The sequence below is a fragment of the Bos indicus x Bos taurus genome, chromosome 27, assembly GCF_003369695.1.
Source record: "Bos indicus x Bos taurus breed Angus x Brahman F1 hybrid chromosome 27, Bos_hybrid_MaternalHap_v2.0, whole genome shotgun sequence".
NCBI lineage: Eukaryota > Metazoa > Chordata > Mammalia > Artiodactyla > Bovidae > Bos > Bos indicus x Bos taurus.
Genome location: NC_040102.1, coordinates 19,468,158 through 19,494,372, shown reverse-complemented (window position 1 = coordinate 19,494,372; position 26,215 = coordinate 19,468,158). Strand labels below are relative to the sequence as shown.

Here is a 26,215-nt window from a genome sequence, read left to right as displayed (position 1 = left end):
GTAAAATATGACTTCAGTATTCCACATTCTTGAATTAGCTAAGGCAATATTATGCCAGTAGGGTAAAAGAAACTGTCCTCTGTACAATCACGACTATTTCCTTAAGTTCAAAGATATACCATTCAGGTATGACCTAAATCGAATCCTTCACGATTATACAGTGGAAGTGCCAAATAGATTCAAGGGATTAGATCTGATAGACAGAGTGCCTGAAGAACTATGGACGGAGGTTCATGACATTGTACAGGAGGCTGTGATCAAAACCATCCCAAAGAAAAAGAATGCAAAAAGACAAAATGGTTGTCTGAGGAGGCCTTACAAATAGATGAGAAAAGAGGAGAAGTGAAAGGCAAAGAAGATGAGGAAGGATATACCCATCTGAATGCAGAGTTCCAAAGACTAGCAAGAAGAGATAACAAAGCCTTCCTCAGTGATCAATGCAAAAAAACAGAGGAAAACAACAGAATGGGAAAGACTGGAGATCTCTTCAAGAAAATTAGAGATACCAAGGGAATATTTCATGCAAAGATGGGCACAATAAAGGACAGAAACAGTATGGACCTAACAGAAGCAGAAGATATTAAGAAGAGGTGGCAAGAATACACAGGAGAACTATACAAAAAAGATCTTCATGACCCAGATAACCACGATGGTGTGATCACTCACCTAGAGCCAGACATCCTGGAGAGCAAGGTCAAGTGGGCCTTAGGAAGCATCACTATGAACAAAGCTAGTGGAGGTGATGGAATTCCAGTTAAGCTATTTCAAAGCCTGAAAGATGATACTGTGTAAGTGCTGCACTCACTATAGCAGCAAATTTGGAAAACTCAGCAGTGGCCACAGGACTGGAAAAGATCAGTTTTCATTCCAATCCCAAAGAAAGGCAATGCCAAAGAATGTTCAAACTACCGCACAGTTGTATTCATCTCACATGCTAGCAAAGTAATGCTCAAAATTCTCCAAGCTAGGCTTCAACAGTACCTGAACTGAGAAATATCACAAGGTCAAGCTGGATTTAGAAAAGGCAGCGGAACCAGAGATCAAATTGCCAACATCCACTGGATCATCGAAAAACCAAGAAGAGTTCCAGAAAAACATCTACTTTTGGTTTATTGACTACGCCAAAGTCTTTGACTATGTGAATCGCAACAAACTGTAGAAAATTCTTAAACAGATGGGAATATCAGACTACCTGATCTCCCACCTGAGAAATCTGTGTGCAGGTCAGGAAGCAACAGTTAGAACTGGACATGGAACAACAGACTGGTTCCAAATCGGGAAAGGAGTATGTCAAGGCTGTATATTGTCACCCCAATTATTTAACTTATATGCAGAGTATATCATGTGAAATGCCAGACTGGATGAAGCACAAGCTGGAATCAAGACTGCCAGAAGAAATATCAATAACCTAATATATGCAGAAAACACCACCCTTATGGCAGAAAGCGAAGAAAAGCTAAAAAACCTCTTGATGAAAGTGAAAAAGGAGAGTGAAAAAGTTGGCTTAAAACTCAGCATTCAAAAAAATAAGATCATGGCATCCAGTCCCATCACTTCATGGCAAATAGATGGGGAAACAATGGAAACAGGGACAGACTTTATTTTGGGGGGCTCCAAAATCACTGCAGATGGTGACTGCAGCCATGAAATTAAAAGATGTTTGCTCCTTGTAAGAAAAGCTATGACAAACTTAGCATATTAAAAAGTAGAGACATTACTTTGCCTACAAAGGACTGTCTAGTCAAAGCTATGGTTTTTCCAGTAGTCACGTATGGATGTGAGAATTGGATTATAATGAAAGCTGAGCACTGAAGAATGGATGTTTTTGAACTGTAGTGTTGGAGAAGACTCTTGAGAGTCCCTTGGACTGCAAGGAGATCCAACCAGTCCATCCTAAATGAAATCAGTCCTGCATATTCATTGGAAGGACTGATGCTGATGCTGAAGCTCCAATACTTTGGCCACCTGATGGGAAGAACTGACTCATTTGAAAAGACCCTGATGCTGGGGAAGATTGAAGGCAGGAGGAGAAGGGGATGACAGAGGATGAGATGGTTGGATGGCATCACCAGTTCTATGGACATGAGTTTAAGCAAGCTCCAGGAGTTGGTGATGGACAGGGAAGCCTGGCGTACGGCAGTCCATGGGGTCACAAAGAATTGGACACAACTGACTCAACTAAGAGTAAACTCAAAGGATAAAGTCAAGGAAGTACAGGTGAGTCACAACAAAAACAGCAAGTCTTAAGAGAGCAGTAGTTTGACAGAGAAAAAAGAACATCCCACAAACAAGGTTCTCACGATGACTCCAATTACATAGGAGCATAGTGCTTATGGTGATACTGTCAGTACCTGTTCCTGCAAGTAAGTTCACAAGATGCCTGCTGCTTCAGGTGGAGATTAAACCAAAATAGCTTCCTGAGTCACGGGCCTGAGAACACACGCCCCATAGCCAAGGGTGTAGTAAGTCAAAGGCTTAGAAATGTTGCGTGGCTTTCCAGGTACCACAAAGATGAACGAGGGTCTTCACGTGTTCATCAGCAAATGTACTGCCCTGGTTGTGAGTGATCTCACCGTTACTCACAAGAGAATTCCTAATAAGAGCCGAGGCCACAGTAGGGAGCCTCCTGGCTCACTGAAAACCAAGGTCCACAAGCAGAGCTATACTTTGAACACTGAGGTCACAGAGACTCAGAACGGAACACCCTCTTCAATCTGCTACCCCTTCTAAGCCGACAAAAACAAATCAATCAACAAAATCTGCACAAGCTCCCCTGAAAGAAATCACCTAAACTCACAAAAGTGAGCCAGAAAATCTGAAAGACAAAGCCACCCATTCTCCACAGCTGGGGCTCTGAATCTTCACTCTTAACCCCTCGACCTTTTACTCTCTAAGTGGGTCTGTATATGCACACTCTGCACCTCCGTCTCTGTTTCAGAGACTAACGTGCCTGTGCCCTGGAAACATGGGTGCTCCCCTGCCCGGCTGTCACTCACCCTGTCCTTCATCTCTGTACCAGCTCTTTCCCTACAGCTTCTTCACCATCCTTACATTTTTAATGTCTTAACACATACATACACACACACACACACACACACACACACACACACACACACACACACACCCTTCGAGGTGCTTTCTCAGTCTTTAACCTCTTCAAGTTCAACATGCCCCCAAACTAACCCATTATTTTCTCTCTCTTTTTTTCTGGCCGTATCACAAAGCACCTTAGATCCCAGCCAGGGATCGAACCTGCAGCCCTGCAATGGAAGCATGGAATCTCAACCCCCGGACCGCCAGGGAAGTCTCCCATCACAAGGCCACTCAGACAAGAAAGTTGGGCAGACACTTGGATCATTCACTGCCAGTGGGGCTTACCAGACCCTCTTTCTGCAAAAACATTTTTATTATTTTCACTCTGCTCTCTACTCCCAAACACCAGGGTGACTCTTACAAGTCTGTGCCTAAACTATTAGGACTGATCTGCCTTGACCTTTCTTGGGGCTCACTCATCACTTACCCCAACACATGGCCTGCTCAAAGCATGGCTGACCCCACCTTTTATGTTCCCCAAACACCCCAGGCTCCTCATGAGGCTACATTTGCACCCCTGGGAATGCCAGCAACCTCCCAGGCCTGGAAACCCCCCAGGGGCACATTCCAAGGCCAGCTCAATGTCACCACCCTTCTCCAGTCTTCCCTCTGGCTAAGTTAGTGGTGTTCCCTTTACTGTGGACACACGGTACCTCATACAAGTTTCCAGGCAAGTCAAGCCAGATAACATTTGAACACCTGTTGTGCAATAGGTACACTGTGCTGAGGACTGGAAAGGATAAAAATAACTAAGACCTGGACTGTATCCTTATGGGTGGCATGGAGATGGAAGAAAATTACTATAGCCCAGCACAATAAATGCAGGTTATCACAGAAAACAGGACAGTTCAGCTGGGGTGTGAAGAAGGAAGAGGTGGTGTTCAAATGATTTTCCGTAACCCCTTCCCACCTCACCCTCCAACTAGGGAGTTCATTAATAGGGTGCATAAGTCATGTTTATATTCTCCGAATCTAGCAGACCACCCAGCACAGAGCAGGCATGCCAAACATTTCTTGAATGGACAAATAAGACAGACTGCACGGTGTGTGAGTCACTGCCTGAAGCAATCATCCCCAGAATTACTTGCCAAGTGAGAATGGTGTGAAATGATCAAGAATTCACAGCGATGATGTGAATAAAGAAGAAGAGAGAAGACACTGTCTCTGAGGTGTCTGCAAGGCCCTCCTTGGTTGGCCTCATCCCCAGTCCCTCATACTCACACTCACTCACACACACACACACACACACACACACACACACACACACACCCCTAGGACAGCTGCCTGGTTCTCAGACCCTACCCCCACTGCCTTGATCTTCTCACTTGTGTTCCCTCCACCTGATAACCAGATATTTCCCTCTCCTCCCCCAGGTGTCTGCTCAAATATGTCACCTTATTTAAAGACCTAACTTCCTAGCCTGCCCTATTTCCCTCCTTAGCCATTATCATTTTACACACACAATATTTTAACCACTACTTGGTTTTCTGACTAGAATTTAAGCTCCACAAAGGCAAAAATTTGCCTGTTCCATGTACCTGTTCATGCCCGGTGCTTAGAGGAGTTCCCAGGCACTCAGAGGCTTATTGAATGACTGCGCGTGCCCAAGGGGCAGGGGCACAGAGCTGGGGACTCCCAGGCCTGTTTCCTGTCTCCACCAATTATTAGCCATGTCAATTTGGGCAGACTGCTTAAACTTTCCAAATCTCAAAATCCTTATTTGCAGGATGGGAATAATCATGGTATGTATACATCATGAGTTGTGAAAATTAAATTACACATTTAGAAATTATAATCTAAATTATACATTTAGAAAGCTTAGAACAGTTAGCACTCAAAACACCTTACTACTATTATTATTATTTTTTATGGAGAACAACTACTATTATTATTTTTTTATGGAGAAAAACCTTGAGATACATTCTTTAAAATGTGAGTGAGTAAGTGGTTTAATTACATACAAATAAACAACATCTCTATAAGCAACATATTCAAGTTTGCTTTTAGACTGGTTATTAGATGATCTTTTCTGGCTTTCAGTACTTCTGCAAGCGTGACTACATTTCTCATAATTCTGATTGCTATCTCTTCTCAAACTCTTGCCTTGAAAAGGCCGAAACGGTACAGAAGTAAGCTGAGACAATTTTAAAAAACACTCTAGCACTAAATCAACAAGAAGCCAGTTTACAAAAACACCTGAGTGGGAAAGAAGGGAAACCTCGAAGGGTAGGCAAGTCATTACAGGTTTGGGATGTACTCCTGGTCTGAGAGGAATTTATTTTACTAACCCACATTAGATGAATGAACACAAAGGTTTACCCTTTTGAAATGGTCTTTAGTTTTCTTCTGGAGAAAGAGAACCATTTCCTTCATGAGGCCTTGCTTCAGACTCTGGTATGATCAGACGGGTCCCTGAACATCCTTCTTTTCCTCCAAATCCTAAAGCACCTAAGGGCCCTCTGCACACTGCTTACATATCCCTTTGAGCTGCTCTGCGGTTGCTGTAGGAACACACTCTCACCCTTGCCAGGTAGTTAGTTAAAAGGTGCTCCACGGCAGGGGCATACTCTGCTTTATTTCTGTAATCCTGCCTACCTCAGGCTGGCCCCTGGCAGGGCAATTACAAGTGGCTATGAAGGAACACACACAATTATAATCTAAAACCTGGCAAGAACTGGTATTACCTCTGAAAGAGGGTAGCAGGCAGTTTCTGAAGGCACTCGATCTCGAGGTATTTCCTAAGCAGTTGTTTTATTCAACAGCATTAATCTGCAATGCCCACATAAAACCATTTACATCACAGGAAATTGATACAGATTGTGAAGACAACAGACATACCACAGTTTCTAATGTATTCAGCTGAGCCTAAGAACTTTTCCAAAACTCATGGTTAATTTGAAAGTGTTTCTTTCATGAAGAAACATGATAACATGAAGGTGAAGAGCATGGACTCTGAGCCCTGTTACTGGTCAGAATCTGTAACCTCTGTGACGTTCTAGCTGCACAACCTGGAAAATGATTCAACCTCAGTGTGATGGTTTCCTCTTCTGTAAAATGCAGACAAGCCTCATAGACCTATTGTGAGGAGTAAAGGAATTTATAGGTGAGATGATAAAGACAAAGCCTGGAACCTGGTAAGCATGTTAACAAGTGTGAGCTGCTACTATTGGCATTATGATTATTATTAGAAATATTTTTCCTTGCTTATGTCATCTTATTTGAGGGGTTAAAACACATACATACTCCAAAGAAGCAAAGATGACTTGCATATGGTTTGTTATAATCACTAATCTGGTTTCATATGAATTTCCAGATTTAAGTTACTTTTTTATTTCTAGTTTTAATGAGATGTGATTGACATACATCACCGTATAAGTTTAAGGTGTGCAGCGTAATAGTCTGACTTACATGTATTGTGATTACCACAACACCCATCATCTCATATAGATACAATTAAAAAACTTTTTTCCTTGTTAGGAGACTTACTCTCAGGATTTATTCTCTTAGCAACTTTCCTATATATTAATATATAGCAGAGTTAACTACAGTTCTCATGCTGTACATTACAATTCCCAAGTTTTGACAAGTGAAATGGAAAAGTTCCATTGGGTTTAATCCCAAGTCTTCCTCATACTCATTTTATAGCTTCAAGAAAATGGCTATTTCACAGCTCCAGGTCTGGTTTTCTACTTGGTTCTCTGAAAGGATTTATTGAAAACCCCAAGTGGGCTGGAACATTCCTGCTGGTTACCTTTCAGGAGAGCAACTTTGTATGAGCACAGAGAATGTCCATTTGGTTTCAATTTTCAAAGACACAAACACTTCATTGTACGGCAAATGGCAACATGCTCTCAAAGATCCAAAGACACGTTGTTTTGGCTGCTTGATTTTCTGTTCTAACTCTGTGATGATTAAGTTTCCCATTTTCCACGACAAACACCTCTCAATTTACTGTCAGCGTGCAAACAAGTTATGGTTGCTATTAATTTTATTAAAAGATAAACACATTTTAAACATAGCATCACCAAGTTAATCTTCCAACTGTTCAACTCAAATGCAAACCCACAAAATTTCTGGCTACAGTCATTTTTTTGCGTTTATATATGGAAAATTACCAAGTGAGAGATTCCGTTTTTGCCTAATTGAGTTTTTAACTTGGATTGAAAACTCTGAATGCATAACTTAGTTATTAAGCTTATGTACACAGGTTAATAAAAGCTCAAGAAATGTCCTGTCTTTTCATGAAGACTAGGCAGACCTACTTTTCTCTCTTTAAGGCATGGCATTCTGTAGCATACAGTAAAGGGACTTCAAAAATATGTCACTCCTTGGTGGGATCACCTATATAAAAGAATCTCATCTTTTACAATATATTCTGGGTACTGGCCTAATTTGTAGAAATGTGTGTGTTTCAGGTTTTCTGGGATTTGAGCACCACGTGCTAGAATTACACTACGAGCAGCCACTACTCAGAAAATTAGGTGAGCTCCACACTGTCCCTAGAAAGATGAGGACTGCAAAAGCCTGACTGTCTCAAACCCTGTCACTTCACAGAAGCTGGGGGAAGGCACATGACTAGCTCAGGCAGCTCCCTGGGGCCACGGCCCTGCCATAAGGCAGCACTCCTCGCAACAGGCCAGGCTGCCAGCGGCTATGGCCTTCCTGGACGCCAGGCCACCGGGGCCCCTGATGCCTGAACAGGAAAGGGGCTTCCCATCTGCAAATCCGTGAGCCTTGGACGGCAGCAGCAGTGAGGACCAAAGCTTCGATCTCACTTCTGCCCCACTCTCCAGACTGTGGCAACATCCCGAATAAGATTTATTGCTTCTCCCAACGTCTTGAGCGCCTCTTACTGTTGTTCTCCCAGAGTTCCTCTCGGGGTAGAAATGGAAATGCATGCAAAGTCCCCTTCCTCCTCCTGGGTTTGCTCCTCACGACAACCCTCAAGATTTGGATGCACAAGCCCTGATTTATTGGGGCCTGGACCTAAATAAATCACCCTTACAACCTGTCTGCGTGTTATATAAGCTTCTCACGTAACAGCTTCATAATAGGAAGCTCGACAGCTTCATAATAGGATTGGAAAATAAAACCTCAAAATCCTAAGGTGTAGACAGGTAAAGAGAACCCTGGGGATTTCACTGGTTTCGTTAAGTTTCTGCAGAATGTTCTCACATCTGAGGACACAGAAACTTTGGGGCACCTTCTCCCTTAGACCATTCAACAGCAGCCACTATTTTTATAAGGGAACTCACTTCTAAATCTATCTGACATGCCTTTCATTTGCTCAGTGCTATACCTGCTAAAATGAGGGGTGACCCCTGCAGAGTGCTCTCAGTCAACTGGAATGGCCAGCAGGCTTTTTGTCTTCGTCTCTTTGAAAGGGGCTGCCTTCCCCACTTCCTGTTCTGATTTTGTAACACAGAGAAATCCTAACCTCAGCCAAACTTAGGAAGACATTTAAGAGCTGCTCTGGAAGCTCTCAAATTTTATAAATCTGCCTTCACTACTTCTAATATGCAAACCAATATAAACAACCTTTGTATTAGAAAAATGTAACTCTGTAGTCACCTTCATATCCCCGAAGATTTTTAACATATTTATCTGACTGCGTCGGGTCTCAGTTGTGGCGTGTGGGACCTAGTTCCCTGACCAGGGATCAAACCCCGGTCCCCTGCATTGGGAGTGTGGAGTCTTAGCCCCTGGACCACCAGGGACATTCCTCCTAGAAGATTTTATAAAACACCTTTCAGTAAAATTCAAGAAAAACACTAGTCTCTTCATTTTTTGATGAGGGCACATGATGAAAGGAGTGTATCACACAAGTATTATTAAGCACTTCACTGTTTGTAAAGTGAAACGATTCCTGTATGACCAGGGCCTGCTTGTATATGGAGACACGCCTGCTTCTGGAGAGCTTTTATGTCAGCTTATACACATCTCTCTCCGTTCCAACCAGCCTCCAGCGCTGCTCAAGGATCAGAGCTGCGTCTTGGACTTCTTTTTCCACCTTTCCTGTGCAAGATGCTGGACCACAAAAGACGAAACGCTTTAGTGACACAATGCACCAGAGTTCTAGAACCAAAACCCATCTCTCTGAGACAGGTTCCTGATGGGACCAATTTAAATCTGAATCATTTATGAGCTGCTCTAAAGCACAGCTGAATTATTTGACTCTTACCAGAACTGGACACACGCCTGATCCTCTGAGGAGACACGGCCCGATCGCAGGTGAGATTTCTGCTGTCGCTATTCCGCCTCAAACAGGAAACAGAAGGCCCCACTCTGGCTTTCGGACCAGGTGTTTTCCTCAGAATGGAGGGGCTGGGCGTAGCTGGTTTTGTAGCTGGTTTCCCACCTGAGATGCCTGCAGGTTTGGAAGCGGAATCCTGTGGGGAAAAGAGGGAAGACGTCAGGCCAGGTCACACCTCCCACTCCCACACCACCACTTCCCGATGGTGGTAGGTATGGGAAAGAAACAATCTCTGTCTAAACAGATACGCCCGATGGATATTTTTCATTTTTACTATGAAGACATTTCCGCTCTTGATAGTTTACTCTTTGATTCACCATGATCTGCCTTGGGTCCCATCAGGGAAACTGTGCCCAAGGTGACTGGTGTCACAAGTTAAATTCATAGCTTTCAGTCCTTTTCCTAGATTTCCTCTCCACGGTCTCCAGCCCCCATGATGCCATCTTCCATTGGTTTCTCCCACAGAGCTCTTTCCTGGATCCTCTTCTATCCGTCTGGCTATTCCTTCTCTGGGTTCTGTTCTTCTCTGCCTTTAAATGCTGGTCATCGCAAGTGTTCTAAACTTGGCCCTGGAAACTTTCTCACCATATACTCTCCCCAGATGACCTTGTCCACTCTTTCAACCACCACCAAGCCCTCACGTCCGAGTCGGCACTCTCTCCCGAGTTCCCCACATACTTCATTTCTTTCTTCATCTGCCTCACTTAGCATACTTCAGGTGCCTTGACCCAATAATGTTGACAATAATCATATTATTGTTGTTTTTACTAACCAACATACAGCCCTTTTAAAATGAAAAGTAAGTTCAAAATGTACGTATCAATTCATGATCCTAACAACCCTTCAGGGATGCTTTCACCATACTCCATTTCACAGCCGAAGGACATGAAGCAGTTTCTAAAAATCAGGTGAATTTTATCCACCCATCTCAAAACTTAGCTTTTCTCATATTCACCACCACGTGCCCAGACACCCGACCTACACAGTGAAAGCTATCTCTACAAGTCTCCTTTCTTAACTTCTGTATGTTTCTGTATCACCGTTCCAACCACATACACAGAACACAGCAGACAGAGGCATAACCCAACCATCTTCAATTAAGTCAGACATTAAATTTACAAAAATGTGGAACAGTGCCAGTCTCCTCATTAAGTATTTTTGTTTTGGAAAATGCGGTTAGTTTTTAAAATGTTACATTAAAACACAATGGATTTAACTTTATTTCAAATGAATATATATTCTGGAAATGTCTTAGTTTTAATGTTAAATGTCATAAATGCTGACAGTCCAAACTGGGCCAGGAGGCTTCCCTCAGTCTCCTAGATAAAGTCAGCTCTTCTATAAAAGGCCTCTGGGGTGTGGCGGTCCTGCCCTCCCCTTCACTGGTTCCTTACTGCCTGTGGTTCTGCACTCCCAGCTCCAGATATCCTCACTACCCTGTGACCCCTGCGTGACAATGCGCCTTCATCTTGGCACATGTTATTCCTTCCACCCAGAATACCCTTCCAACTCATCCTCGATCTTTAAGCTTCAGCTGGTGATCCATGCGCTCTCCCCCCAGAAGCCTTCCTTCCTGGATCTCTCTCCCCATCACCGCCACCAGCACAGCAGCCATACACACCCCCAACTGACAGCCTGACAGCCCATCTTTCTTTACATTCTAATGCCCGCTGCACTAGACTCTAGGCTTGGCCAGGGGCTGGGTCTTTCCATCTCTATATCCCAACAATCACCACCATATACAGCACACGGTGTGTGTTGGCTGCTCAGTTGTGTCCAGCCCTTTGCGACTCCATGGACTGTAGCCCATCAGGCTCCTCTGCCCATGGGATTTTCCCAGCAAGAATACTGCAGTGGGTTGCCATTCCCTTCTCCCAGGGATCTTCCCAACCCAGGTATGAAACCATGTCTTCTGCACTGGCAGGCAGATTCTTTTACCACTGAGCCACTTGGGAAGCCCCCCAAAGCACACAGTGGGCACCCAATAAATGTACACACAGGAAGTGAGAGCCTGAGGTTTACTCCAAGAACAAATTTCAACACTGTAAGCCATGATTTATATTCTTCCATTACATAAAGAAAAATTGAGCCTCACAGAGGCTGAAACTTGCCTGATGCCTCTTTGCCAATGAATGGATGGAGCTACCATGTGAAACCATGTCAATCTCCAAAATCGGTGCTATGAACCTCTGCGCTGCCTTTCCCCCAGCAGGACCCTTGCTTAGTAAGTCAGAAGTAGATAATTTCCCACAGAATGATATAAAGTCCATGCTGATGACATCCACTACGTGAATTAAAAACTAACTTACATAGGGCAATACTCTAAGAGAACACTGGAAAGCAATGTAAAATTGGCCAAGAAAAGCAAGCAAAGGATAAAAAATCTTCTCCCACCATTGTGAAACTGGCTAAGGTAATCTCCCCAGAGAACAACATTTAAAAAGTAACCCAAACTTCTAACCAACTTACAAAGTAAATCTTTAACAAATCAGATTTGCTCTGCCTTTTAGAGTCAACATTCCTTGAAATTCTGAAAGCCCAGTGTGTGGAGCAGAAAGGGCTAGGATTCAGATCAGGAGACCTGAGTTTGAATCTCAGCTTTTACAACTTACCGGCTGTCTCTGTGTTTTAAGTGACCTCTATGAATCCTTAAACTGTAGCAAGAACTTGCCTGTTGTTACTGGAAAGAGTAAATGATAATGTATAAAGCACCTGAACATTCTGGAAAATTAAATGGCATAATATACGTAAGAGCCTAGAGCAGAGGGTTTCGCACAGTCACTGAAGAAATACGTGTTTCCTTGCTTTTAGATAATTCCCCATTCCTTTCATCAAACACACTATCACCAATACAAAAGCTCTGTAATGCATAGCTACACTCAAATGCATCAAATTAAAATCAAGTTCCTTCTGACATAGAACTTTTATGAAGTTTCAGATAAGCCCTGACTAGCTTCCCTTGCTATGGAGAAGGAAATGGCAACCCACTCCAGTGTTCTTGCCTGGAGAATCCCAGGGACGGGGGAGCCTGGTGGGCTGCCATCTCTGCGGTCGCACAGAGTCGGACACGACTGAAGCAACTTAGCAGTGGCAGCAGCAGCAGCCTCCCTTGTGGCTGAGATAGTAAAGAACACGTCTGCAATGCAAGAGTCCAGGGACCGATCCCTGGGTCGGGAAGATCTCCTGGAGAAGGGAATGACAATCCACTCCAGTATTCTTGCCTGGAGAATCCCATGGACAGAGGAGCCTGGTGGGCTACAGTCCTTGGGGTCACAGAGTCAGACATGACTGAGAGAATGACACTCACTCAACTCAAACAGCTGTGAAGCTGTAGGCAACCTAAGGATTCCGTAAACTCAAGGACTAATTCTGCTCAGGACCAACAGAGCACAGAGAAAACGCATATCCCTCCAGCACTGTCTCAGCATGGACCCAGGGCAGATCCAGAATCTTTAGGTACTGCCGAAGTGACCAAGAAACACAGGGGTCTGCCTACAACATGAGGCAAAGGCTGATTCATTCAGCTCTCTATAGTAAGTACAAAGCCTGTGGCCAGTGGCCGTTTGGCCAGCTCCTGCCCTGTGACACACAGAAATGTGTAAGCAGTGAATAGGGATATTGGAGAGAACTGCGCATAAAACATTACCATGGGGGGGAAAATGAGTTTGTAGTATTTGTCAGTAAGTAAACATGTCAGTGCTAAAAATATGGAAATTCTACTGCAAAATTTCTAAGATGAAAAGTGCTTCTTCTCCAAGATACACTGGGATCCAGATGATTCTATCACCTTATTTCTATACGACATCATCACGCTGAAAAATAGGATTTCCTTCTGCCTGTGGGAAACAAAATGCTGACTTACATGATGCACGGATCAGAAAAGCTTTTCATTTCAAAATTACACCACCAATTTATAGTCAAAGCAAATGTTATTTAAAGAAACTTTATGCTAGGATTTGGGAGGCAGTTGGTGATCAATGCACAATTAAAAAGTCTCCCATAAATCAAGGAGGAATAATTCTATTGTTTTCATGTATATGTATCTAGAAATAGCAAACTAAGACTGTTTCTTAGCATTACAACAGTGTATTATTTAATTTAGCAAAGTATCAAATTAAAAATTGGATACAATGAGTTTCCTAAGTTTGACTTCAAAAGAAGTTAAAAAAATAAACACCTGGGTTTTGAAATAATGGACAATCTCAGTAGTTCAGGGATCACTGTGGTGTACCATTCTTTCTAAAAGATTTATTATAAAAGCTAAAGCATCTCTAAGCTGACCTAGCTCAAGACTATCTCTAGCAGAACCTAAGAATTCCTGATGTACCATGAAAAGTGAAATTGTTAGTTGCTTAGTCATGTCCGGTTCTTTGTGACCCCATGGACTGCAGCACACCAAGCTTCTCTGTCCATGGGATTCTCCAGGCAAGAATGCTGGAGTGGGTTGCTATGCCCTCCTCCAGGGCATCTTCCCAACCCAGGGATCAAACCCGTGGTCTCCTGTGTTGGCATGCGGATTCCCATCTGAGCCAGTAGGGAAGCCCTGAAAACACTTACAACAGCCTTTCAACACTTCAAGCCATACATGTATCATTCCTTCAGACGGGAGTCCTTCACACAGATGACTCACAGCTGCCTTCCTTCCCTGGCACCTGGCACCCGGCACCCACGTCCACTCTTGACCCACAAGACAGAAGCCCAAGAAAAGCCCTACATGGGCTGAAAACGCATGCCAGTGCCCACTGCCAAAAACAGGACCAAGGACACACACACAGAGTCCAAGACTAGCCTCTGAAATGCTTCTACAACTCCGAAAGCCAGTTTCTTCATGCTCTGGGCAAAAATTACATACATGTTTAATGTCTACGGCTGAGTCCCTTTGCTGTCCACCTGAAACTATCACAATATTGTTAACCACCTATACTCAAATATAAAATTAAAAGTTTAAAATAAATACACATGCTTAATGAAAAATAATCTTTGAACTGCATATGGATTCCTGTTTAAATCGAACACCCAAGTATCTGCCAAGTGCTGTAAAAACATATTGCCTTTTCACCATACGAAATACAGTGGGTTTTCCTTTAGTATCAGGGACCAATGTGTTAGGACAGCAAGAGATCTCAGACAGCTACTAGCCCAATCCTTTCATCCCTGTGTCTCAAAATACTACTTGGCCGAAGTCACATTAGCTGATCAGAGGCAGCATCCCGAATCCTCCTGTTCACCAGAGGGGGCTCCACTGCCCAGAGTGCTTCCTCAGAGCAGCCCAGGAGCTATTTTCATATTAACTCTGTTTACCAGCACTGCTGAGACATTGTTCAACTGTGGTCTGATACAGTTCAAAGTTCATAAAAAATGTTTTTTTTTTTTAATAAATATAAAATCCAACCAGATATCTAACTTCAAACAACTAATTACACGAAAACATTAAAGTAACTTGTCCTTTCAGCTTACTATTAAAAGGAATATTGATGCTCAAAATAAAATACCGAAATTGAGATTTTTTTAAAATATGCATATAACCAATGAACACCCTAAAATGTACTAAAAATTAATGAATAATACTGCAATACCTGAAAGCAAATCTGCACACAGAGTTCAGCAATTTTATTCACTATTAAAGGGGAACCAATTGCTAATCCATCCCGCTGTTTCCACCACCACTTCTGAAGCAGGAAGAAATTTCACTTACCAAAAACAGAGAACCAAAGTCAGAGGTCTCGCTCAGGATTTCCTTTTTTAGCTCCTGTTTTGCCACTGGTGTCCCATTTCCTTCTTCACCCTTCTTTTCAGGGCTAATCCTATCGATGTGGGAAGTAGAGGGCACTTCCAAGCCTTCTGTGCTTTCCATTTTCACAGGGAGCTCATCTTTGATCTGAAAAACTGCAGCCACGGACCCAGTCTCACATGCTGGATTGGAAGAACTTGCTTTGTCAACATCTTCCTGATTTGATTTCATGGCAGATGTTGTTCTTGGATGCTTCTTGTGTGAAGCATTTTTAGAATGAGTTGTAACATGCACAGCCTGGCTCGTAATGAGTTTATTAAATTGCTGCTTATGCGTCTTGTTAATTGGAATTTCTGCTTTGGGGTCTGCATTCAAGTCATATGTTGCTGTTTTGCTTAAACCTGTTGACTGTCTTGAGGAAGACACTGATGAGGGAGATGAGGCACCAGTTAACTGAGGTCTGGGTGCAGCTTTTGATAGAGCAGGGTCCTTGGGCTGCAACATGGGTCTGGATATAACTTTTGCTTTAACGTTCTTGAAGTTTGGTCTTGGGTAACTTATAATTTTGGTTTTTCTAACTTTGCTGCCTAGGGGGCTATTTGCTTTGGTGGTTGATTTTCCTAGGTTAAGTTTTGACACAATCATTGGTGCCGCCTTCAAATTTGGTAAACATCGGAGCTCTCGATTACTCGTCGGCACTTTGCTACATTTCTCCACGCCTTCAACAGGTGAGACAGAAAAGGTTGTATTTATAGGTTCAAGGACTGGCGTGGACATGCAAATTCTGTTATCTGTACTGATGACCATATCATCTGCATTCCAAGTCAGCTCAAGTACTGACGCTTCCTTTTGTCCTGGCGGGCTATTCGGTATCAGTTCTATGGTAAGATTTTGGGTTCCCAAATGCTTTTCATTGGGGGCAGTTGGTGTGTCTTTAGTCCCAGTGACTTGGTGTTTTGGGCCCAGCACTTGGGTTTTGCTTTTATTAACAGCTGGCACCAGTAAAGGGCATTCATCATCTATAAGACAATTGGACACTGTTTCTCTTACATTTTGGCCCATTTCCTTTTGCCCATATGAGCTCTGTGAATGTGTCTCCCTATTTGGTTCATCTTTAGATGGACAAAAGAACTCTTGTAATACAGACCCACTGGGAACATCCATGCCATCAGAAACTTGTGTTAGAGCTTGTATCTCCTTTTCTGTGCCTCGTCTTTGCTGTGCTCCATCTGGGTACTCACTGGCAACCTTTCCTGAAGAACAGTGACACTGATTTTCAGTATCTGGAACAACAACATCAATTTGCATCACCATGTCAGAAAATACTGTGTAAGTTGTGTCCTGGGCCTGTGATGCCGCAGCTTGAGAATTTTCAAAGCTCTCTCGATCACAACTTGTTTCTCTCACATGTATCTTATCAGAATGGGAAGATGGAAGAATGGAACAGGATAAAGATGTATTTATGCTTCTTGTGTTGTTTGGCTGCAGGCTTGCAGTGGTAGGCAAAGACTGACTTTTTCCAGTGGTATCATGTGTTACGAATGTACCGTTAACGTTATCCACTTTTATGTCAAAAGTCTGGTTGAGCAGCAAGGCAGTAGGATTGTCTGTACAGTTCAAATCATCACTGTTAGTTTTCCATACAAAAGTTAGAGATGTCTCAACACTCTGGTTCAACGATCCTAGGGAATGACAACTGCTATGCAAATGTTTGGGTTCCACTGTATTTACAACATGTGCAAAAGATGGACACGTGGAATCCGTGTGCGCCTCCAGTGCCTCCTTACTGATGAAGTTACTTGAGGACTTTTGGTGATCGTGTACTTCAACACACTGAGGGTTTAAAGAAATATTTTCGCCAATGTCCACATCAGAGCCAGTTTCATAATCAACCACCATGCCATCTGGGTTGGCACAATGCCAACTCACATTATTGGTTGAAGCGTTTTGGGTAGGTGGTGATTTTTGTTTGCATCCATATGTGTTTCCATTTTTATCACAGATAAATAAGGACTGCAGTTCATCTTCTGTCTTGCCATCTGAATTATCATCATTCATCCTGAGTATTAACTTTAAACCTCCGCCGTTTTATTTCTTTTTTAACTCCTTTCAAATGAGAGGGAAGGAAAATTTGTCTTCGGTTTTTCAGCACAGTTGAAAGTTTCTCAGTCTAAGATGCTTTGCAGTTGAAATGGTTTGTTGTTTCCTGGAAAAAACAAAAAGTTTCACATTCAAGTGAACATTAGAAAAATCAACAAGTCATTATTTGATTAATTTCAATTGCCTTATTTTTACATTTAAAACCTGCAACTAAGGACATAGGTAATTAAGATATTAGCTACAGACTCAACCTCTTTTCAAACACACTTTTTCATTTGAGGAAATGGGCAAAACGGAAGACAGAGGCAAGATGCTGTTAAAACTGTCCCCTCCCTAACTCACTGCAGTAGAGAAGGACGCCCAAATCTGACAATAGCTTTTCTTTCTTTTTGGTTGACAGAGTTGACCACTGGTTCTAATTTGCCTAGGATGGTCCCAATTTATGCTTATTGTCCCAACATAATTATAAAGAATGCCCTTTTCACTTTCGGAAGGGCCCCCTACTGTCTCCTTGGAGGGTGATTACCAGATAGACTAGGCAGGCACAGCAAAAAAAGGCTGAATATCGATGAAGACTCAGGGCACCAGCATTTCTCTTTTCCCTGCTTTCAGTGTGAATCTCAAACATACTGCACTTCAAAATTGAAAACAAAAGCCATTGATTCTTCATAGTTAAAGTGGTATTCTATTGGAAGTACCAAAAAATGTTAAACTGAGTTACTGTGTGACACAGCAAATCTACTCTGACATATCTACGAAAAAGAAAAACTTGTGTCCAAAAATTTATACACAATAGTACATGATTTGTAATAGAAACATTATTCACAATAGCCCAAAAGTGAAAGCAAGCCACAGGTCTACTAACTGGTAAACAGATAACAAAATGTTATATATCCATGCAATGAAATATTTTTCAGCAAGAGAAAGGAGTATTGATTGGTACGTGCTACAACATGGAATCAACGTTAAGACTTCAAATATTATAAATAAAAGAAGAGTATAAGCAAAAATTACAAAGTATAAGAAGCCAGTAACAAAAGACTACATATGATGTGACACTATTTCCATGACATGTCCAGAATAGGCAAATCTATAGAAAGCAGATGGGTGGTTCTCTAGGGCTAAGAAGGGGCAAGAGGGAAAAGAATGAGGAGTGGCTGCTAACTGGAGCGTGTTTCTTTTTCAAAGTAATGAACTACAAACGTTAAGACTGTGGTGATGGCCGCAAAGGGCTGTACATACCCTAAAACAATTCAATTGTACACTTAAAAAAAAAAAAAACCGTTAAAAACAACCCATGAAAGCTTTCAAATTCAAGGATTTTGTAAATAACTAAAACCTTATTATGCTTTTGGTTAAACTGAAGTGCTTAAGAAAGGCCCAAATATTTAAGCTAAGACTGCAAATAAGTCACACAGATAGACATTTGTTTGAACTGACTTGCTCATCTTGGTAGGTACTGTCAATTGGGTATCATGGTGCTGTTCTGAAGAAATAAAATATCCATCAGGGAAAACAATGACATTCTGTAACCTAGAAAATTGTAAATTAAGAGTAGATCTCATTTTTCTAACTTTCAATCTTTCCTCTGTATTCAAACATACTTCAGTGACCTAAATACAACCAGGACAATAGGAACAAGGGAAGAACTGAAACGATCAGTATCTCCACTAACAGGGCTCTGTGTTTCCTGCCATGAATGCTGAAACCAGCCTTTACTGGGGGCACGAAGAAAGGCCTCAGTGTTTATCTCAATAGCACTCATGTGCATGCATACCAACACATGCAACCAAGAGACTCTGATCTCAAAATAAGTGCTATATAACTCATATACTAACAGAAATAGAAATAGAATTCTATAGAAAATAAAATTTTCTATACTAATAGAAAATGTAAATATCTTTTTTTCCCCACTGTAATTCCTTAGTTAGAAAATAAATTACTGAAATAATAAATTTGGGGGCAGCACCTTAATAAAAGATTTTATGAAACACAAATTAACATTTTTAATTCTCAAGTATAAAACAGGTTCAAGCTAAATGAAAAGGGAAGTCCGTGTATTCATATTTTAGCTTTGTGTGTGGAGGGGGGGAGGCGGTGATTTCACAAAGCACTAAATATGCTACACCTTTATGCTTCCATGAAGGCCAATACTCATTTAAGAAACCCTGGTATAAGCAGTTGGGAGTGCTAGAAACAGAAGAATTGAACACAAATCATAGAAGTTATTTGTCTGTATAAACAGATTCACTAAAGTCAACTGATGGAGCTTTCACTTCCTGAGCTCCCTCCTCCAAAGTATATAAAATATGATTTAAAAATCGCAAAAGAATAAAGAAAATGGTTTGTATGTCAAAACATCTCAAATTATTTCAAAAAAAAATGTACAGAGGATAATTTACACCACTTTGTTGTTTAGTCACTAAGTCGTGTCCGACCCCATGGACTGTAGCCCCACCAGGCTTCTCTTTCCATGGGATTTCCTAGGCGAGAATTCTGGCTTGGGTAGCCACTTCTTTCTCCAGGGGATCTTCCAGATCCAGGGACTGAACCTACATCTCCTGCATTGGCAGGCGGATTCTCTACCACTGAGCCACCAGCGAAGCCCTAATTGACAACATGAGTTACACGTCATTCTCTGCTTAGGTTGTTTCTAGTTTTATTATTAAATATTATTTACTTATAAATAACACTGGACTAAATATTTTTGCTGTTTCCACTGTTTGTCACTGTTTCCCCATCTGTTTGCCATGAATTGATGGGAAACAGTGGAAACAGTGACAGACTTTATTTTGGGGGGGCTCCAAAATCACTGCAGATGATGACTGCAGCCATGAAATTAAAAGACCCTTGCTCCTTGGAAGGAAAGCTATGACCAACCTAGATAGCTTATTAAAAAGCAGAGATATTACTTTGCCAACAAAGATCCATCTAATCAAAGCTATGGTTTTTCCAGTATCATGTATGGATGTGAGAGTTGAACCATAAAGAAAGCCGAGAGCCAAAGAATTGATGTTTTGAACTGTGGTGTTGGAGAAGACTCTCGAGGGTCCCTTGGACTGCAAGGAGATCCAACCAGTCAATCCTAAAGGAAATCAGTCCTGAATATTCATTGGAAGGACTAATGCTGAAGCTGAAACTCCAATACTTTGGCTACCTGATGGGAAGAACTGACTCATTAGAAAAGACCCTGATGCTAGGAAAGATTGAAGGCAGGAGGAGAAGCGGATGACAGAGGATGAGATGGTTGGAAGGCATCACCATCTCAATGGACATGAGTTTGGATGGCATCACGACTCAATGGACGTGAATTTGAGTAAACATCGGGAGTTGGTGATGGACAGGGAGGCTGGGGGTGCTGCGGTCCATGGGGTTGCAAAGAGCCAGACACAACTGAGCGACTGAACTGAACTGAAATATTTTTGCCATCTTTGACTACCTGTTATTGCTTCCTTTGGAAAAACTTCCTGAAAAAAACAGCATCACTGAGTCAAAGGATGTGACTTTTTAAGGCTCTTGATATAGTCTGTCAAATCATTAAAAAAAAAAGGCAGATTATTAATAACATACATATTAATATGCATATGTAACCTGAGTTTTCTTTTAAAGCTTGTGCATCTTGCTCAGCATTGTCTCCCAAAAATTTTCCCGTGTTACTGGAATACAAAAATATTTCTAACAGTTGTGAAATTCCACTAAAAGTAAGATTAAATTTTTTAGATTTATAAGTCAGTAGATTGCAAAGACTAATAGGAAAATAAAGAACCCATCAATTCTCACATGACTGTTCAGCACACTTGGGTTTATGATTTTTTGAATTCACAGATACAAAAAAAAAAACAACTCCAACTCAGTGAACAAAGCTATCAAAAAAAAATAAATAAATAAATACCACAGGGAGTTCCCTGGCCGTACAGTGGTTAGGACTGTTATGGCTCTGGGTTCACTTCCTGGTCGAGGAGCTAAGATCCCGGAAGGCATGCAGTGAGGGAAAAAAAAACAACCCACCCCACCTCCCTAAAAAAGAAGCCACAAAGAAATGGATTCAGAAGAAATACTTTAGGAAAATTTTGGTAAGAAATCAATTTACTGAAGTCTTTCCTACTTTAGACTTCCCTGGTGGCTCAGATGGTAAAAGCACCTGCCTATAATGCAGGAGACCTGGGTTCAATCCCTGGGATGGGAAGATCCCCTGGATAAGAAAATGGCAACCCACTCCATGGACAGAGGAGCCTGGTAGGCTACAGTCCATGGGGTCACAAAGAGTCACTGAGCGACTTTACTTCACTTCATTTTTCCTACTTTTAGATAAGAATAGATAAGAGCAGATAAGAGTAAAGAATTAGAGGTACAGAGATGTGAATACCACACGAATTCTGCAGTAAGCTTATCAGCTTCAGGGTTAGTTGGAAGATTAACCTCAACATTCACTGAAGAAAAAAATAGCTTCAAGACATCATCACTACGGAGATAGAGCCCTGGGCAGGATAAAGTTGACCAGCCTTCCCTCAGGAATTTTGTAAAAAAAAAAAAAAAAAAGGTTAGCCTTGTATTATGGCCAGTTTCACTCCCTTCCTGCCTTAAGAGAAGCACTGACATATACCCACTACCATGTGTGAAACAGACAGCTGGTGGGAAGCTGCTGCAGAGCACAGGGAGCCCAGCTCTGTGATGACCTAGAGGGGTGGGATGGGGTGCAGGTGCAGGAGAGAGGCTCAAGAGGGAGGGGATATACTCATACTTGTATCTCATTCACTTTGACATACAGCAGAAACACAACATTGGAAAACAATTATACTTCAACTTAAAAAAGAATAGGACTTCACTGATGGTCCAGTGGTTAAAGAATCACCTGTCAATGCAGGGGACACAGGTTCAATCCCTGGTCTGGGAAGACTCTACATGCCTTGAGGCAGCAGCTAAGCCCCGGCACCACAACCCCAGAGCCCAAGCCCTAGAGTCCGGGAGCCACAACGGAGGAAGCCTGCACACCCTACAGCTTGTGCTCTGCAGCAAGAGAGTAGCCCCACTCGCTCCATCTAGAGAAAGCCTGTGCATAGCGATGAAGACCCAGCACAGCCAAAAATAAAACAAACAAAAATAAATCTTAAAAAAAAAATAGTACCTAAATTTCTATCACATAGAACTCAGTCTCTGACCTAGTCTCATGTTCTTTGCCTTAATCTCACCTGACACATGAAGAAATGTCTTTATATTTCTATGATTACAATGTGATTTGTAAAGCCTTTCAAGTTACTACCTTGGGAACTTTTTTTTTTTAACTAAAGCAAAATTAAAGATGCTTAAAAAAACAGAGAGAGAAAAGGTTGGACTAAATCATTCTCACCCAAACAGTTAATTTCTCAAGCTGTCTTTCAGTAGCATTATCTACCAGAACAAAGTAGAATGATTAACTTTGCTCTCCTTTCTAAGACAGCCATCTAGGAAAATAGGGAGATCTTTTTCCGAGAACAATTTGGATGAGAGAGAACAAATCCTCTACTTATTAAGATTTGGGAATATGATAGGGGAGCTCCTCTTGAAAAAAAGATTCAGTTCAGTTCAGTCGCTCAATCGTGTCCGACTCTTTGCGACCCCATGAATCGCAACACAGGGCAATTTCTATAATTATCTGTAAGGTCAAATATTGATAGGTCGTAAAAGAAACGTTCAATGAAAAGCACCACTGGTACAAGATGTGAGCTATTTCAGCATCTTTAGAAAAAAAATAAGGTTGCTCTCTAAATCTTAGCTTAAGAAGAATGGCTATTAGTTCCCCAAAGATAAAAATTCATTATCATATAGTTGAATTCATTATCATTAATACTGGAGGACATTTTAGAGATTCAATTCAAATTTCCTCATTTTACAAATGATGAAACCACTTCTAAGAAATAAACTACAAGGCTGGACCAAATTAGTTCTAATGGCAGTTTACTGTGAGATTACACAATAGTTATATGTTTTCTTTGTCAACTGAACTATAAACCCAGAAGAGGCTAACACATCGGTAGGTATCGTCTACATTTTCCAATGACCCTGCAATGTCGAATCCAATGGTTTGAACTTAATATAGCTAAACTTGAATCCCATATAATTATGAAATACTATGTTTCCACAGGTCACATTGCTTTGCAGCCATAAAGAACTTTACTACTTATTTATGTTAACACAGCATACCAGTTGTTTAATACAAATATGGCTATAATTTACAGCTTTAAATCATAAAATTATGTCAGTCAACTTTTTAAGAACTCACTAATTACAACTGTAGTTCAGTTCTCTGAGCTTTAAAACCCAAAGTATTATCTAATGTTCAACTTACGGTAAAAAAAAAAAAAAAAAAGAAAAAAAGACACATGCATTCAAGCCCTGAGTTTAGTAAAGAACATCTTTATATCTAGGAATCAAGTACCAACATACCTACTACTTGCTGGTTTTGTAAGAGCATAACAGTTTTCAGTGAAGCCATTTAAAGGAATGGCTTTTCTTCCTTCTCCAGAAGGAATCTAGAGTTGGTTTAGTAAATTTAAAAATGAAAGCTACGATTAAAAATAATGAAATAATGCCATTTGCAGCAACATGGATGAACCTAGAGAGTATTATACTGAGTGAAGTAAGTCAGACAGAGAAGGAGAAATATCGGATGACATCCCTTATATGTGAAAGATACAAATGAACTTACTTACAAAACAGGGACTTACAGACTTAATGAACTTATGGTTGCCAGGGAGGACGCATAGGGGGAAGGGTTAGTTAGGGAGTTTGGGACAGACACATACACACTGTTACATTTAAAATGGATAACCAACAAGGACCTACTGTGTATTACAGGGAACTCTGCTCAATGTTATGTGGCTGCCTGGATGAGAGGGGAGTTTGTGGGAGAAAGTGTGTGCATGTGCACACTCAGTCGTGTTTGACTCTATGACCCTATGGATTACAGCCCACCAGGCTCCTCTGTTCATGGGATTCTCCAGGCAAGAATACTGGAGTGGGTTGCCATTTCCTCCTCCAGGGGATCTTCCCCATCCAGGGATCAAATCAGCTTCTCTGGTTTCTCCCGCATCACTGGCAAATTCTCTGCCACTGCCTGGGAAGCTCTTGGGGAGAATGAATACGTGCACTTGTGTGAGTGAGTCCCTTCACAGGACTGACCACCTGCAGCTCTCACAACATTCTTTGTTGATCAGCTATACTCAAGTACAAAATAAAAAGTTTTAAAAAAAAATGAAAACAGTAGAAGTTCCACAACAAAACTGAGCTTTCAATAATTTAGAAAAGAGATACAAATCAACTGGGCTGCTTGTAAAAAAAAAGCAGACTGAGTCAGTAGATCACTGGTGGGGCCTGAGAGTCTGCATTTTCTATTCATTTCCCTAGTGATGCTGAAACTTCTGGGCCATGGACCATCCTTGGAGTAGCAGGGATGTAGCAGAGTGCGCTGAGCAAAGACTGCCCACCGAGTCAATCGGATCAATACAGGAACTCGTCGGTCAGAAGCAGTTAGCCTCACATCCAACTTTATAGTTTGTTCTCCAAAACAGACATTTCCTACTTTTGAACCCTTAATTTATGCTTTTGCTCTTTCCTCTCAGCTTCCCAGATGGCACCAGTGGTAAAGAACCTGCCTGCCAATGCAGGAGACGCATGTTCGATCCCTGGGTTGGGAAGATCCACTGGAGGAGGGAATGGCAACCCACTCCAGTATTCTTGCCTGGAGAATCACATGGACAGAGGAGTCTGGGGGCTACAGTCCATGGGGTCACAAAGGGCCAGACACTACTGAAGTGAACTAGCAGCTCAGACAGCTAATATGCCCTCTATAGAAAATAACTGGAAAAATTTTTTATAGTCAGAGTTTATGTTGCTTCTAAATCCTACTTGAGTTTATTCCTTCCACATGGAGGGAGTTCAGTTAATGCAACATTCCTGCCCCTCTTCTGTGCTTTTATTCATTCCATCCAGAAGCAGGAATGTGACTGGATTCCACAAATTCAGAAGAACCAGCTGGGTGAGGACTAGTAATGATGAGGGGGGCATTTGCCTCGGGCACTAAATTTAAGACAGACTCAGTAACAGTCCCCACTGGAGCCTGAGGCGAGGAAAAAGTCACTAATGCTGACCCCATCTTCATTTTAAATTTTGAGATTTTGTTTATGCTTTTTTTCTTAACATTCTGATATTTTAAAATAGCGCATTAAATATTTATCTTGATCACCGAGGTTTTTCCGGCCTCACTCTCTTCACCCTAGTCTCAGCCCCATTGCCCATAGAGAACACAAGCTCTATTCTGTTCCCCTGTCCCTACAGTGCAGGGACACTTAAAGTTGTAATTCACCTGTAATCATCTAGCCACCTTACTCTCTTTCCTATTTCTCAGATGGTTCATAACCAGAGAGAGGAAGGAGGAGAGTATCCAAGAATCAGCAGCTAACCCTGACCATGTGCTGGCCACGCTTTGGAGCAGAGCCCAGGAAGCCGGGCCCCCGGATGCTGGATGGGGTGGCAGGAGGTCGGGGTGAGGGGGCAGCGACAGAATCCCCCAGGAAGGGCTGCAGTGGCTGCGGCAACCCAAGGAAGCTCGTGGGGCTTTGGACTGTGCTTTTTCACAAACCACTGCAGGAGGGCGTCTATACTGTAACCATCAGCTCAGCCAGTCTGAACAGCCGTCTCAAAAAACAAGGTATTATTTATTGAGCCCTCTCAAAACTGTAAATATGTCACACTAGGCAGCAAACCATCAGAAATTAAGAAGGGGTAAAGTGTGCGGGAGTAAAACCCATGTGGGGAAACTGGGGCTCCTGCCCTGGCCAAAGTGGAAGGTGCTTAGGCTCAAGGCACTGCCTATCCTGTAATCCAATGGCAACCCACTCCAGTATTATCATCTGGAAAACTCCATGGACAAAGGAGCCTGGTGGGTTACAGTTCATGAGCTGGACAGGACTGAGTGAGTAACACAACAACAATGATCTTGTAATCCAGCTCACTTTTTCAGCTGGAAGGTTGGTTTTAAATAACATGGACTGGGCGAGAGG

The 26,215-nt window shown here is 42.0% G+C and overlaps 1 protein-coding gene across 3 annotated transcripts in view; it reads right to left on the bottom strand.

Moving 5' to 3' along the window:
* MTUS1 (microtubule associated scaffold protein 1) overlaps nucleotides 1-26,215 on the bottom strand; it is a 187,032-nt gene that overhangs the window by 106,823 nt on the left and 53,994 nt on the right. For all 3 annotated transcript variants that reach the window (XM_027530154.1, XM_027530156.1, XM_027530155.1), the window contains exons 2-3: nucleotides 15,042-17,283; nucleotides 9,275-9,482 (exon numbers count right to left, since the gene is read on the bottom strand). In XM_027530154.1, the coding sequence (XP_027385955.1) occupies nucleotides 9,275-9,482; nucleotides 15,042-17,135 (2,302 nt within the window). In that variant the 5' untranslated portion in view covers nucleotides 17,136-17,283. The remainder of the gene's footprint in view (nucleotides 1-9,274; nucleotides 9,483-15,041; nucleotides 17,284-26,215) is intronic.